The sequence below is a fragment of the Ambystoma mexicanum genome, chromosome 11, assembly GCF_040938575.1.
Source record: "Ambystoma mexicanum isolate Mex_15411 chromosome 11, UKY_AmexF1_1, whole genome shotgun sequence".
NCBI lineage: Eukaryota > Metazoa > Chordata > Amphibia > Caudata > Ambystomatidae > Ambystoma > Ambystoma mexicanum.
The window spans coordinates 564087083-564101861 of record NC_090934.1 but is presented as its reverse complement, the minus strand read 5'-3'; the positions used below and the strand labels follow the sequence as shown (position 1 = coordinate 564101861).

General features: G+C 45.5%; 1 protein-coding gene across 4 annotated transcripts in view; it reads right to left on the bottom strand.

Moving 5' to 3' along the window:
- LOC138503575 (golgin subfamily B member 1-like) overlaps nucleotides 1–14779 on the bottom strand; it is a 1546163-nt gene that overhangs the window by 933352 nt on the left and 598032 nt on the right. For 3 of the 4 annotated variants that reach the window (XM_069623402.1, XM_069623405.1, XM_069623404.1), the window contains exon 11: nucleotides 5934–6049. In XM_069623402.1, the coding sequence (XP_069479503.1) occupies nucleotides 5934–6049 (116 nt within the window). The remainder of the gene's footprint in view (nucleotides 1–5933; nucleotides 6050–14779) is intronic. The other variant, XM_069623403.1, reaches the window with a different exon arrangement.

The window sequence follows — 14779 nt, the reverse complement described above, 5'->3', positions numbered from 1 at the left end:
GGACCCCCCTACGCGACAGAAGTTGTGCTCTCAGTGACAGAAGACCAAACTCTAGTCGCACATACTCGATCAAGGTCGATCTTATTTGACCCAGTACTGTTTTCCAGAAACAGGATTCCACCCCTCTAACCATTGCAAGTCTCTCAAAGCCAGGGCTTCTAGCCCATATAGGATTGTAGGACACAACCATTGTTTGTATAATACCAAAACTCTCTTTAGTGGAAAACCGGCAAGTTCGGCTAAAAACTTCTTGGAGATTTGTCTAGCTTTTCTGACCTTGGCCTCAATTATGTCAGTGCCACCTGATGTTGTTGACATCTCCAGCACCACATATTTATAGGTGTCAGTATATTCGACATTGCCCACCGAGGTTGTTGTCTTTTTGAAGAAAATGGCAATGCCTCTGGTGTTCCAGGGGGCCATGGTAAATTTTCATTGTGCCAGACCCTCCCCCCCAGCAAACATAGACCAAAGCCATTTCGAGCACTGGGCATTATCCATCGCAACCGCAAGCAGTACACTCTTCGTTGGAGGAATAGGGCCTCCTCAACATGACTCAAATGTTTAATACAACAATTACAGCAGCTATCTTCTGCCAGGGTAACAAACACCATGTCCAACACGTAACCTAAGAATTCCAGGGGTTCTACTGGGCTCTTATCAGAGATGCCATAATAGGTAAACAACAATGCACCCATGAGCCCCTCATGCCCCCCAGCATTCATTGGTTCCACATACTCAAAGTCAGCTGAACTAAAAATGTAAAAATGCGCAGAGCTGGGATTTTAACACAGGTTCTGAAGAGTTCACCTCTATTAATATGCTGGTACTTGGCTGTTCCCCCCAGTCGCCCAATGGTGAATTTTCTGAGCTGCTGCAGCGTAGGCCCAGACGTGGGTATTACAACCGGGGGGGGGGGGGGAATTCTAATCCCTTTGTGCAGCTTCAGTTTCTGGTAGGACCCTGGAATCAGCCCTCTGCTGGATCAGAGAATCTTTGGGTACCTCTATTGTGGGAGCAACCACAACCGGCCTGCACACTGCTGGATCCAGCAGTTGTGGAATGACCTCCTCTGCATCTTTGAGTAGCCACCCTGTCAAAGTTCAGTCGCTCGCCTGGCAGCGCTTCTTTTGACGGCTCCCCCTTTTCTTTCAGTGCTTCACTGGTTCGTGCTGGCTAGTCCTTGATAAGACAGTGGACTTAAGCAGCGGGGACTTGGCATTAACAGGCACAACATGATCTGCCTTTTTTTGTAGCAGCTTTCTTTAGTTTGTTCTGCAATCATTGCTGCTTTCGCATTGGGTAATTGAGCGACGAGTGTGCCAAAAAGTCCCACAGGCTGCTGTTTGAAACCATACTCAGAGTAAATATTAATAGGGCAGACCTCGGGTAGAGCAGCCAGGTCCTCCGATTAAGGACCACCTCCTGGATCCGTCATGTCTCGGCAGCCTGAGAATTCGAACATTTACAATTTGATCCCAAAATAAACTATTTTATGGGTCTAGATATGGTACCCATCTATACAAACATTCCAGAACAAGCCACAATAGCAACTATACAAGAAGTTCTTCTCAACAGAACAGATGAAGATCCAGTACCCACCTCTTTCATTATGTGGTGTATAGAACTGGCCCTTGCAAAAATAAAATGAAGCAAATAGAAGGAACAGCCATGGGGGGCAACCATGGCCCTGAGTCTAGCAAATCTCTATGTAGAGATGTTTGAAAAAAGTATTATATATGCCACAAGTAACCCATTCGGAGAATACATCAAAGAATGGACAATGTTTATAGACAACATATTGATCATCTGGGAAAAACCAATGGAAAAAGCCAATGAATTCTTCACCTGGCTTAACACACAAAATCGCCATTTAAAATTCACTATGACTCTAAATAACCAGCCCACCAACTTCCTGGATTTAACCATCTTCCATGAACAGGGGGAATTAATGGTTAAACCTTACCATTAACCGAAACTCTCTATTAGACTGTAGGGATCATCACATAAAGCACTTGAGGGATAATCTACCGTTGGGACAATTTTTACGAATTAAAAGAAATAGTCATAATAAAGCATATGAACAAGTAGCCTCTACTCTTCCAGTTAAGTTAAGAAATAGAGGATATCCCAAAAAACGTGCGAAAAAAGTGGCAAAAAGAGCCTTTAATAATAACATAGAGGCACTCTTTGAAGAAAAGATTGAAAAACCCAAAGATATGAGAAATGTCTGTGTGACTACCTTTACTATCCAGAGTGTAACGATTTATAACATTATACAGAAACAGTGGAAAGTACTTGTTTCTTCTAAAGCCATTCTACAACTACCACCTATATTTGTCTATAAAAAGAGCACATCGATAGGGAACGGTGTAAGTAGAAGCACGTTGAGAACTAAAACTATCCCTACCAAAGGTATCACCTCTATATGGGGTATGGACCCCATAAAAGGACATCATCCATGTGGCAAATGTGGAGTATGCAAACTCACAGGTAAAACTAAAGAAAATGTGATAGGCACAAATAAAAAGTGGCAACAAAAAAACTTCAAAATGCAACACGGACCATGTAATCTATCTTATTAAATGTCTGAGTGGTCAACAATACATCGGGAAGACCAACAGAAAAATCAAAACGCGATTTATAGAACATAGAAGTTGTTTAAAAAATAAGATACAACAAGCCCCTATGGTTAAACATTTTATGATAAAAAAAACCATAGCCACGAGGAATTTTTCAGGACAGTCTTACAAGTACTAAAAGGAGAAAATCAATACTTACGAGACAACAAACTATTTAGAAGTGAACAAGAAATGATGTATATGACGAAAAGTGACACCCAAGGCCTAAATGAAACCATAGAATGGCATAAAATCAAAGGCATAATACATAAATGCACAATACTAAGAAAACCCGTTTTGCACAATGTTAGGATAGCAATTTGAGATTGATTGTAAATTGACATTAAGGACAAAAAGGGTAAATCAAAGAAGTAAAGGAAATAAGCTATATAGATGTGTTATTACGGGTGAAATGAATGGCATTAAAGTGGTTTTTAAAAAGCAATGTACGGTTTGGTTCAAATGTATGCAACTAAGAATAACAATGTGAACTGTGCAGACATAAAGATGTAATCCGGGATTAAAGATATAAATATGTATATGAAAGATATAGATACATATATAACAAGGTATTTAGGCACCATCATGGAGAATAAAGGATGGACCAAACTAATAAAAGGCCTATAATCCGGGGTCACCATATCTAAACACTAAAGAAGGACTATGTAACTTACTACACTACCGAGATCATAAAAGTGACGACATCAGTATAACTACATGACAAATCTTTATGAAGAAGGCACCTAGAATTACACCTAGAGATAACCCAAGGGATAAATATATGTAAAAAGGCCTACTAGATGAAGATAGAGAAGTGACATTTAAGGCAAATGCGACTGACAGAAGGCTAAGGGTATACCATACCAAGATGTCACTTGAAAAATCCAGAGTTCCATAATTAAACACAAAAGAAGGACTATACTACTGAGGATACTAGCAAAATCATAGAAAGTAAAGAGGATAGATTAACTGCACGCCAACGATTTAATTAAGATGCCGACTATCACAGTTAAATATAGAAAAAAAAGCTTGCGCTTACAGTGATACGAGCGTGAACGGTGGAAGGACGATAGACTCGAGGTTCCAAGAGAGGCTCAAAGAAGGTAAGTGCTAACTCCTTGAATACAGTAGGAATACGAGGAAGCACAAATAGAAAGGAGAGTATAATATACCGATAGGAACGAGAGGAGCACTTTACTAACTCAGCGACTCATGTTTCCTAAAGTTACTGTTACTAGAACACAGACGAACGGGTCGAGAGCAAAATTATAGAAGAACCTCCCCCCCTTATGGTTCATTCGAAGTTTCAGCACAATGATGTGTAAAAAAATCACACCTATGGTTACACAAACGTATGTTTACATAGTTTTTTGGTATCTACTTTTTACATTGTTTAAGAGATACTTCTGAACATCATAGAAGACAACACAAGCAATCATAATTTGCACAGTCAGAACAAAACAGAGGCAAGATATTGTTCTTGCATAGTGATATTTACAAAAGACATAATACAGTTACTACTGTCGCTACTCGAAGTAGACCGGGGTCAAAATTCAGTAGACAAATGGACAGCAGGTCTATAATACATATCTTGAAAACAAACAGTTAACAAAGGTGACACTGTGTATTGGAGGGAAATGCGTCTATAACCGGTGTTTCAACGCCATAAAGGGGCTAAGTGAGCCATTTCTTCCTAGGGCCTTCATCAGGACAGAGGAGGACTGTGTGGTCAGGATATTCCAGAAGTGCTGAAAGAGGAATAAGGGATACTGAGGGGAGGCTCAAAGCATATTAGTGGAAAAGCGTGAAATAAATCACTGGATGTCTGTCATTTAACTAAGAAGACACCGCTTACCTGTGGAGACGAAAGTCAGGCCACAGGTGTAAGTAGTAAAGGTAATGGTGGCTGCAAGTGGCTGCTTCACAGATGTTACGAATAGGAACACCCCTCTGCAGGGCAGTAGAGGCAGCCATACCCCCAGTAGAATGGGCCCGTAAGCCTACCAGAGGGTCCTTACCCGCCAAGGGGTAACATTCAGAAATTGCCAAGATAATCCATCCAGACAAAGTCTGTTTAGTAACAGCTTGTCCCAAACGCCTTCCAGCGTAACCAATAAAGAGCTGATCGTCCAATCTGACCCGGGACATGCGTGAAATGTAGAAACTTAAAGCTCTCCTAGGATCTAACCTATGGAGCCTCTCCTCGCCCTTAGCAGGATGCGGATGAGGATAAAATGCCGGAAGAATGACCTTCTGGCTCAAATGAAATTCCGACACAACTTTCGGAAGAAAGGAAGGACGAACTGTAAGGACAACCCTGTCCTTATGAAACACAGCGAAGGGTGGCTTAACTGACAGTGCTTGTAACTCACTCACTCTGCGAGCGGGAGTGACCGCAACTAAAAATACAGTTTTCAGGGAAGATAAGGGCAACATCCCCCCAGCACGGTTAGGCCTGGGAACGGAGAGGATCATGTAACCATCAGGTAGGAGTGTGTCAAAGCTAGTGACAGAGCTGGCTGTGAACCATGTCTCAGTGAGACCGAGGACGTCAAGGTCCCGTACCTCGAGAAGGCGACAGATATCAGAGGAATGCTTGATGGCAGAGGGAGAGTTAAGAGTGGCAATGTGGAGGCGGTTGCCAACCTTGAAGGACTTGCGGGGAGGGGTACAGATCAGAGGTACGGCCTGCGGAGGTGTAGAAGAAGGAGGTGAAGAAGGAGTTTTTACTATACAGTTACTGTATAGTACAGTTTTTACTATGAATATCGGAAACTTAGCTGGCTTCTCGATTTTCTAATTATACAATAGATTATCAGAGTGAAGCCACCATGCGGTTGGATGGTTTCATTTATGAAAAATGTGCAATTTAACAGAAATTCCCACATCAGAATGGGAGCTCAATCAACAGAGTACTTGAAAGGGGAGGCCAGTGGCAGGATAAGGAATAAAAATGTAAAGCCCGGACAAAAAAGAGGAAAGCTTCTGTTTTTTTCATTTACAAATTACTCCCTTTGTCATGGTCTTAGGAACAGCACACTACAGAAGGGGCTGGGGGAAGACGTATACATTTACTGGTGCAAAAGTCCTTTAAAATGTATGAACTATTGGTGTTGAAAAGAGTAAGACTACTTCTCAAGCAGGAGACTCATACCCAAGGAGTGAAAACTGAGGGGTCTCAATCAGTTGTTGGGAATCCCTTCAACTCTTGGTTGCCACCTTGATGCATAGTCTAAGCAATTGTGATTTAATTGCATGCAACAACAGGCAATGTTTAGACTCAAATTATATTAAAAAAAAAGAATGTGTTACTTTTACATTTTTCAGTTCCTCCTCCAACTGCTTGATCCTTGATTTTGACCAAGCCTTTAATTTAAAGAATTTGGATTCTGATTTGGAGGCTTCTTCGGTTTTCAATTTCACTTGAGCTGCAAGAAAACCAAAATGTTGATATTTAAACATGGGTGCACACACACACAAATATATTTTAAATTCAATATTTTTTTTTTTTTAAAATAGATTTTTATTGATTTTTCAACACAAACAACGATACAAACCAAACAGCAGTGCAATAAACAATATTCCAATAAACATTTAACCATTAGTGCGCACTACTCCCCTGATCCCTCCCCCCTCACGAGCCATTTTCCATGTCTTGTTCCGCTTCTGTTGCACATGAGCGAGCATCGTCATCATCTGGATCTCCCAACATCCCTGTCCCGAATATGCAGGATATCAATGTCTTCCATGCCATCAAAGAGCCCAGTTCCTCCTCCCAAGACATACAACTCGCCTCTTGCCACACCGCTGTCTCAGCCTCCGCCCATTTCTGTAGGTCATTCCACCACACCTCAACCCGTGGCTTGCTACATTTTTTCCAGCCCATGGCTATTCGTCGTTTGGCCAGCACATACGCTAAGTCTTTCAGTTTGCTTACATGTTTCTGCTGCCGAGGTCTGGAAAACCCACCCAGAAGGCATGCCCAGGCGGTGTCTATGGCAAACGTGACCCCTCTCTCTCTCAGCTTGCGCGCCGCCTCCCTCCAGAACCCCTCAATCACTGGGCACGCCCAAAACATATGCGTCATGTCCGCATTTTCTTCGTCGCATTTGGGGCACGCCTGTCTGCCTACATTCCGAAATTTGGATATCCTCAGAGGGGTCATGTACGCTCTGTGCGTGACGTACAGTTGTATTTGCTGCAGTCTGGCATTTCGAGACACTTTCCTGTGGTACCCCAAAGCCCGTTCCCACATCCCATCTCCCATTTCGATCCCCACCTCACTCTCCCATTCCAATCGTAGGCATGCCAGTTCCTTCCCAACTTTCGACATCACCATCTCATACAGCCTAGAAATTTCATGTCCCCCTTCCGTTGTATCATATATCCCCGCCATCGTAACCTCCGATTCGTCTGCCATGATATTCTCAGGCCACAGTTCCCGTATTTTCTTCCCCAATCTGTGGTATGTAACATATTGGCCTTCGTGCAATCCAATCTCCTCGCTAAGTTCCACAAACCCCTTAATAGCACCCTCCTGCCACACATCGCCCAATGTCACCAACCCCACCGATTCCCAGTAGGTCCTAATAATCTCCCTCAGCTGTCCATCCACCCCCGCCAGGGCAACCAGTGGAATTTGCGGAGAACACGGAAGTGGGTCACCCATCATTGTACATGCCCGTCTCCACACCTTCCACCCCAGCTTCACCATCGCCGGGTACCCTCTCGTGACAGCCTCGGGCAACCAAATGACCTCCTTTAAGAAAAATGGGGCACAATCTTGCCCGAATAGTCTGAGTTCTGGGGTCTCTTCGTCGGACAGCCATTTAGACACAAACTGTAGTTGGCTCGCTATGTAATACGCCTCAAAGTTTGGGAGTTTGACTCCCCCCTTTTCATGAAAGTTCTGTAACTTCCAGAGCGCTACTCTGTTACGAGTACCATGCCACAGAAACTCTCTGCAAACCCCATTTATTTTAGTGGAAAAACCCTTAGGGATCATGTATGGGATGTTGCTAAAGTAATGTAGCAGCCTAGGCAGAACTACCATCTTGATCATCGCCCCACGCCCCATCATCGCTAAGGGCAACTTCTGCCAAAAGCTCATACATGCGCGTATCTTCTCAACAGCCATCTCTGTGTTGCGCTTGTATTCTTCCTCCACCGTGTGGTAGATATCTATTCCCAGGTAACGGAATGTATTGACTGACCAGGGCACCTGGAGCACCGGCAGCCGCTCCGTGGGAACACCCCTATAGCAGCCCGACGGGAAAATGTACGATTTCTGGGGGTTGACCGCTATGCCCGACAACCTCGCATATCTCCCCATCACGTCCAGGATATATTGTAAATTCTCCTCCGGATGACTCAAGTACAATAACAAGTCATCCGCATACAGGGATATCAGATGGATTTTAAATTCAATATTGTTGGAGAAATAAAGTTCTAAGAAGAAAAATATTTATACAGGAAAACATTTGTGCTCGTAACCAAACAAATATTTCATTTTCAACAGGAATAACATTGTGAGCGCATCTTAACAGAAAAGATTGATGAAGTACATTTTATTTTAAGCACATCAGGTGCAGCACAGTTTTCCTGGTGAATTGAACCTAAGCACTTCATAGTTCAAGAGAGCACGTTCATCACAGAATGCTCTCTAGTGGGGCTTACCTTGTCCCAGTCTCTCCCAGTCAATGGATCCCCAGCATTTTGCAAGATTTCAGGATAAGAGCAGGGTGCTGGGGTGGGACCACACTACGAATGAGCCTGAAGGAAAAAGGACAACCAGGAGAGACTCAGAGGAGAAAGCGAGCAATTTGTCAATGCAGGTGTACTGCATGAATAGTCAGGGAAGGGCTGGTGTGAAGAAAATTCAGGAGGAAAAAAAAGATGGCTGAAAGGACCATGAAGGAAGAACGCGAATGCCAGACATAGATCAAGGAATGAATGTGGAAAGGCTGGGAGATGGATGAAGCCACAATGTAAAAGTAGCAACTTCAAGGGTGTCCGACACACACTATCAGGAGACCGAGAAAGGGCTGAGCAGTGACATGCGGGGTGAAACATGTCTGAAGGAGCATGGGAGATCCACAGAGTCACCCACGTATGCATGCCAGCAGAGAACATTTATCTATCCTAAACACTTAGGTGAAACGGTATTGGTAGAGAGCAAGTTTTGATTTGGCTAAGTTTAGCAAGCGTCAAACTGGATTTCACCGGGGGGCGTTAGTGAGCACAGCCAGGATGGCCACAGGCCTGTGAGCTCCTGATCACCCCCACATGAATCCGGACCACATCCTGGTTTTTCTAACCCACTAACCTAGTGTTTGAGCGTGTCGATGTGTGAATGACCTGTTCACAACTGAGTGAAATTTACACCTTCCAGCTAGAGGTGGAGAGGAGATTCTGATGGCGAACTCTGGGCAGCCTCAGGCCTATTACTCCAGCCCAGCAGCAGGAGGACCTCGGGTTCCACGCAGGTGTCGCAGAGTGGGGACATTGGGTAAGGCTCTCTTACCTGCATATGGGCCATCTGCCGTGCAGCTGCATCGCGATTGCCGGCATGCTCCGCTTATCGATCCGGACCTGAGCAGGGCGGCTGAGCCAGTGGTGAGCAGCCGGGGCACCCTCCAGAGCTTAGCGAGGCTCTGTGTCTTCGGCAATTGCTTTGATCTGAGACATCTCAGAGAGGGGTGTGGGTCCCTGAGCAGTGGGGGACCCGGTAATTGAAGGCAAGGGAGCTTTTACTATATCCTGTGCGATGGTGAGTGGGTCTGGCTAGAGGAAAACCCTGGAGGCATCAGGCTGCCACTATGCTCGGCTCCGGCCCCCGCGACTGCTGCATTGACTGCGTTCTGCAGGCGGTTGTGCCCCTGGTGAACTCACAGCCTGCAAGCGTTGGGAGTTTGTAAGAGACTGCGGGGCACAGAGGGGACTGGTGGCGCTCCCCAATGCGGCCGGGACTGTGAGCTTCCCGGGAGCTGCAATAGGCGCCTGTGAAGTGTACCTTGGGAAAACAGTGCTGGTGTGACCTGGGGCTTTACACAGTGCCTAAAGGTGGTGCTGCCAGGAGCAGTGAGCCCTTACCTCTTTTCTTCTGGGACTAGCTTGCTGTGGGACACGGCAGTGAATGCTCGAGTGTGCTGGCTACAGCATACCAGGGGGCACTCTGTGGTCGAACTGCCAGACTTAAATGCAACACTGGGGTAGCACATTGCAGGACATCAACTTTCAAGTGACAGCAATATAAAGTGGGGAAATACAGTGACTGTAATGGTGATTATACTCCTGCCCAAGCAGGAGTGTTGTATTGGCCCTGCTAGGATTGTGCCTGAAATAATGGAACAAGAGGGAACCCCCCCCCCCCATGAGGAGTGCTGTAACCCTGGATCCAGTGGAGGCTTGCATACATTGCTGGGAGAGCCAGTGCCATACTGCAGAATATGGAAAGACTGGGGCCGAGTCAGCAATTGCAAGGTACTACCCGGGGCAGCTGATATAAACAGCGAGAAGCAGCAACTGGATATTTGGTCTGGCGAAGCCCGCAGCGAGTGCTAGCGGTGGTCAACCCTGCTGGTGCTCAGGCTGGGGTATCTCCGCTGGGAGACGTAGAGGATTGGAGCAGTGAGTAGTCAAGTGAGGAGGTGGGATTGGCACATGGTGCTCCTGAGCGGACTGACCCCGGAGTTGTCAGTGGAAGAGACATCCAGTCGCAGGCCTATATTGGAGATCAATAGGTAGTGTCGGGAGGCACAGTGATTAATATCTGTACACTTGGGACTGTCGCCTCAGTGAACTTTGCGACGCCAAAGGCGTAAGAGAAACACTGGGTTGGCCATGCAGCAGGATGTCTAAGGTGAGCAAAGCAGGGAAACAGTGGCCGAAATTGCACTTGGACACATCAGCGCCTTGGTGTAAAGCGCTCTATAAATAAATAAATAAATCAATCTTCTCAGGTCAAAAGCCACAAGCTGATGGAGGATTCCCGGGCACAAGCCCCCCAACATTCTTCCCAAGACACCTCAGAGGCGTTTCATGATATTAAAGAAATGTTTAATCAGCTACAGGCCAGTAACAATCACTGAATGGGAATATGGACACGTTGACCTGTAAAGTGGACCACATGCAGGTTCGCCTAGATAAACATGGGGAGAGGTTGGACGAGGTGGAAGGGCATGTCTCCATGTTCAAGGATGAGTCTTCGTCCGCATCCAGAGAGCTTGTTCAAGAAAAGAGCCTTGAAGGAACTAGCGCACAAGCAGGAAGACATCAAATCCAAGTCTAGAAGGCATAATTAGAGGATAGTGGGCGTTCCGGAAACGGTGGAGCAGAGATCCATGTAGTCTTTGGTCGAGTCAATACTGCGTGAGGCTCTGGGAGCCGAGGACTTTTCGGTGGTCTTAATAGTGGAAAGGGCACACCGAATACCGAGTGGTAAGAAACCAATACCGGGGGCTCCATCCCACCCTATCATAGCCCGGATACTGAACTATCAAGCGATAGAGATCTCGCTCTTCGTAAAGCCAGGAAGAAAGGAACTCCGACGAAAAAGGGAGATCCTATCAAGCTCTTTCCTGACTTTTCAGATAAAGTGCAGGCATCCAGAAAGACGTACATTGATGTAAAGAACCAATCGCGGTGGAGGAGCATGAGATATGCCATGCTATTTCCCGCCAAACTCAGGGTGGAGCATGAGGAACGAGTGCTATTATTTCACACCTCAGACGAAAACCATGCCTTCCTTGAAACGCTGCCAGGAGCTCCCAGGTGACGAGGGAAAAATGAGTATAAGTGTGGTCAATGTGATATATACTTAACTACTGATGGCAGAATGTGGGCTATATTACTTGGTGGTGGACGGGAAGCGGCTATTACTGTGGTAGGGGTGCAAGGGATGGGTGGGTGCTAAGCTGCCCTTGTGTGGAATCCTACGTTTATTAATGGGTTTTGGGGGGGCACATTGGTGTTGCCGGCGGGGAGGGGTGGTTTGGGTTGTTGTGGGGGAACAACAGTGGCTCGAGGAGTTGTCTTCGATTGCAACTTGGGACTCACTTCCCATGTGACAGGGTTCAGTGATTCTCATGGAAGGGATGATGCAGCGATGCTTCATAGAATGCTGGGAGATTTTATGAAGGGCCTACACGAGGATGGCTAGGGGGCTGAAATGTATTACCTGGAACATCAGGGGTTGAACTGCCCACCTAAAGCCCGAAGGGTATTATTGTACATGAGACGTCATCATTTAGGCAGGGGTGCCATTGCTACTACTCTTATTCCTCTTACTCGAGAGGGGTTTGTATATTGATACATAGTTTGGTGGGCTTCCATCTGAAGCATATGATTAAACATTAAGCGGGAATGGAGCTGGTGGTTGCGAGAGTATTACACAGCCCGGCTGTTACTTTTGTTAATTACTATGGCCCCAACATTGATTGGGTGAACACGTTAAATGGATAGCCCAACAACTAGATCAGAGTTTCCCGGAGTGTGCTTAATTGGGCATGTGATTTTAATGTTGTCTTGGAACCAGAATTGGACAGAACTGGCGAGGTGTGGGGGGGGCTGTGTTCACCCCAGAAAACAACCAGTAAGCTATTGGAATTGTGGTGGGAATGGGAATTGAACAACATTTGGTGGACTAGGCAAGGGGACGGACAAGGGTATACATTTAGCTCATCGGTCCATCATCTGGTTCACGGTTCAATTACTTTCTGATTTCGGAGATGATTACTGGGTGAGTAGAGAAGGTCACTATATTAGCACGTACAATGTCAGATCATGCGCCGGTAGTGATGGTTCTGGATGAACCCGGATGAATGGGGGAAGAGGTTGGCTTGGCCGTTTAAGAGTGAGGGTTTGTCTGACAACGTGTTTTCGATGGGGATTGCACAAGTTATTGATAACTTTTTGCTGAAAATGTAGGTTCGGTCGTCTCGAACTCAGTGCTGTGGGAAACATTTAAATGTGTGGTGCAAGGGGAATGCATCTCTAGGGAATCTGGGATACTGAAATTGATACAGAGTGAACTGATGGACAGCGAGGTACACATCCAGAGCCTGCAGGGGGACACAGATTTACTGAATTACCCAATTAAGCAGAGCATGGTTAGAGAAGAAATGGCAACATTTAGGGATGTGGCTCAGAGAGAAGTAAAGTTCTTGTCAGTAAAGTGGCTGTTAGGCAGAATGTGGAGGGTCAACGCCCCGGGAAATTGCTTGTGAAGGCCACCAGAGTTGACACTCCTAGGTCACACATCATAACTTCTATTAAGGATTTTCATTTGCATTTTTTAAAGCGCTCACACAGCCCGCGGGCATCGAGGCGCTGTTACATGAATTGTTTGTTTTAGTTACGTAATTGTTTTTTTTTTTTTTGTCTTAGTTGCATTTATAACGCGCTTAAATACCCAGAGGTTTCTAAGCGCGGACCCGTGGATCGAACCCATGGTGCTTCGTGCCGTCTTGCTTCCAAGGTGAGCACGTTGCCCCGAGCTATCCTCCATGGATAGGCAGAGGACTCCGATGTATGTAGATAGGGATATTATACAAGCATTTGTTGCTTTTTAAACCCGCCTATACACCGCACAGACAAGGCTTCACAAGCTGTGTTGATTACTTTTTTGACAGGGCTGTGCCATATTAGTATGAGGTAGAGGAACGAGAATGGTTGTGCCGGCCCATTACAGAGCAGGAAATCCTTCGGGCCAATAAGGCGTTGTCGTCCGGGAAAGCCCCTGGGCACGATGGTTTTACGGCCGAATTTGACAAGTATTTTGCACCTTGGTTGGCCCCACATCTTTTGAATATGTATCAACAGTGATTACGAGAAAGGCAGTTGCCAGATTCTATGAGAGAGGCGGTGGTCACAGTATTGTTAAAACCTGGAAAGGATGGAGATGACTGCTATTCTCACCACCCTATATCGCTTATTAACCTAGATAACAAGATACTGGCAAAAATGTAAGATGCGAGACTGGCCTGTCTAATGGAAAAAAGCATTAAATTTGATCGATCTTGGTTTATTCCGGGATTCTCCACCTCTTATGGGTTGCAGTGCATGTTTGGGTTAATGTCAGCATTGTGTCAGGATGACTTTGGGGTGGCTGCACTGATGCTGAGAAGGCGTTCGACTGGACTGGCCCTTTCTCTTCACGGTTTTGAAGATAATGGGTATGAGAATCTAGTTTATATCCATGGTCTCGTTGCTTTATACCTTGCCTGATGCCAGAATCAGAGTGAACACCCAGTTAACGCCTGTTATCTCGTTAGGGAGGTGCACCAGGTAACGGTGCCCTCTTTCACCCTTATTGTTTGCCCTCGCAATTGAACCGCTGGCTGAATTACTGAGAGATAGCCGAATACACAGAAAGATACAGCTCTATAGTTATAAGGTGGTGGTCTCTCTCTATGCTGATGACATGGTGATTTTTGTTATTAACCCGCAGGACAATCTAGAACCGATTTTTCCAGATTAAAAATAAACACTACAAAATCAGTGATTTTCCCTCTCACTGACTACGCTAAGCAGTTTGATGATGGTTTAGAGTTTCAATGGCACATGGAATATATGCGATAATTAGAGAAATTACATGGCCCGCACCCCTGTGGTGGTATATCAGCGTAACTGCAAGTTCTAGAGCAAGTCAGGTTAGTTTTTGGGAGAGGGATGGACTACCCCTCAACCTCTAGGGTAGGATTTTGCTGGTGAACATTTATTTTTATTTTATTGGGCATTTGTAAGGCACTTATACATCAAGAAAATGGTGTTTCAATGCGCCCACAGGGCAAAGGGAAGGGAACAAGGGAAACATAAGGCAATGGAATAGGCCAAATACAGAAAAAGCGGACCTACTAGGTCTTGTGAACATTTGGATCGTGCAAGGAGTGAGAGAGGGGCTAGGGGAAAGGGGTAAGTGCTAGATGATCCATAGGATCCACAGAGGAGTGAAGTGCCAGGGAGGTAACAGGTACGTTCCAGGCCGTGACCACTGGATGGAAGAGGGGGTCACCAGCCCATTAATAAGTGCAATAAGTGCAGTAAATGGTTTTACTACCTCAATATTTTGTATGTTTTTCTTAATGTGCCATTCGAGATACCCAAATCCCATTTCTGTGAAGTACAGTCAGTATTGTCTCTGTTTATTTGGGTGGGCA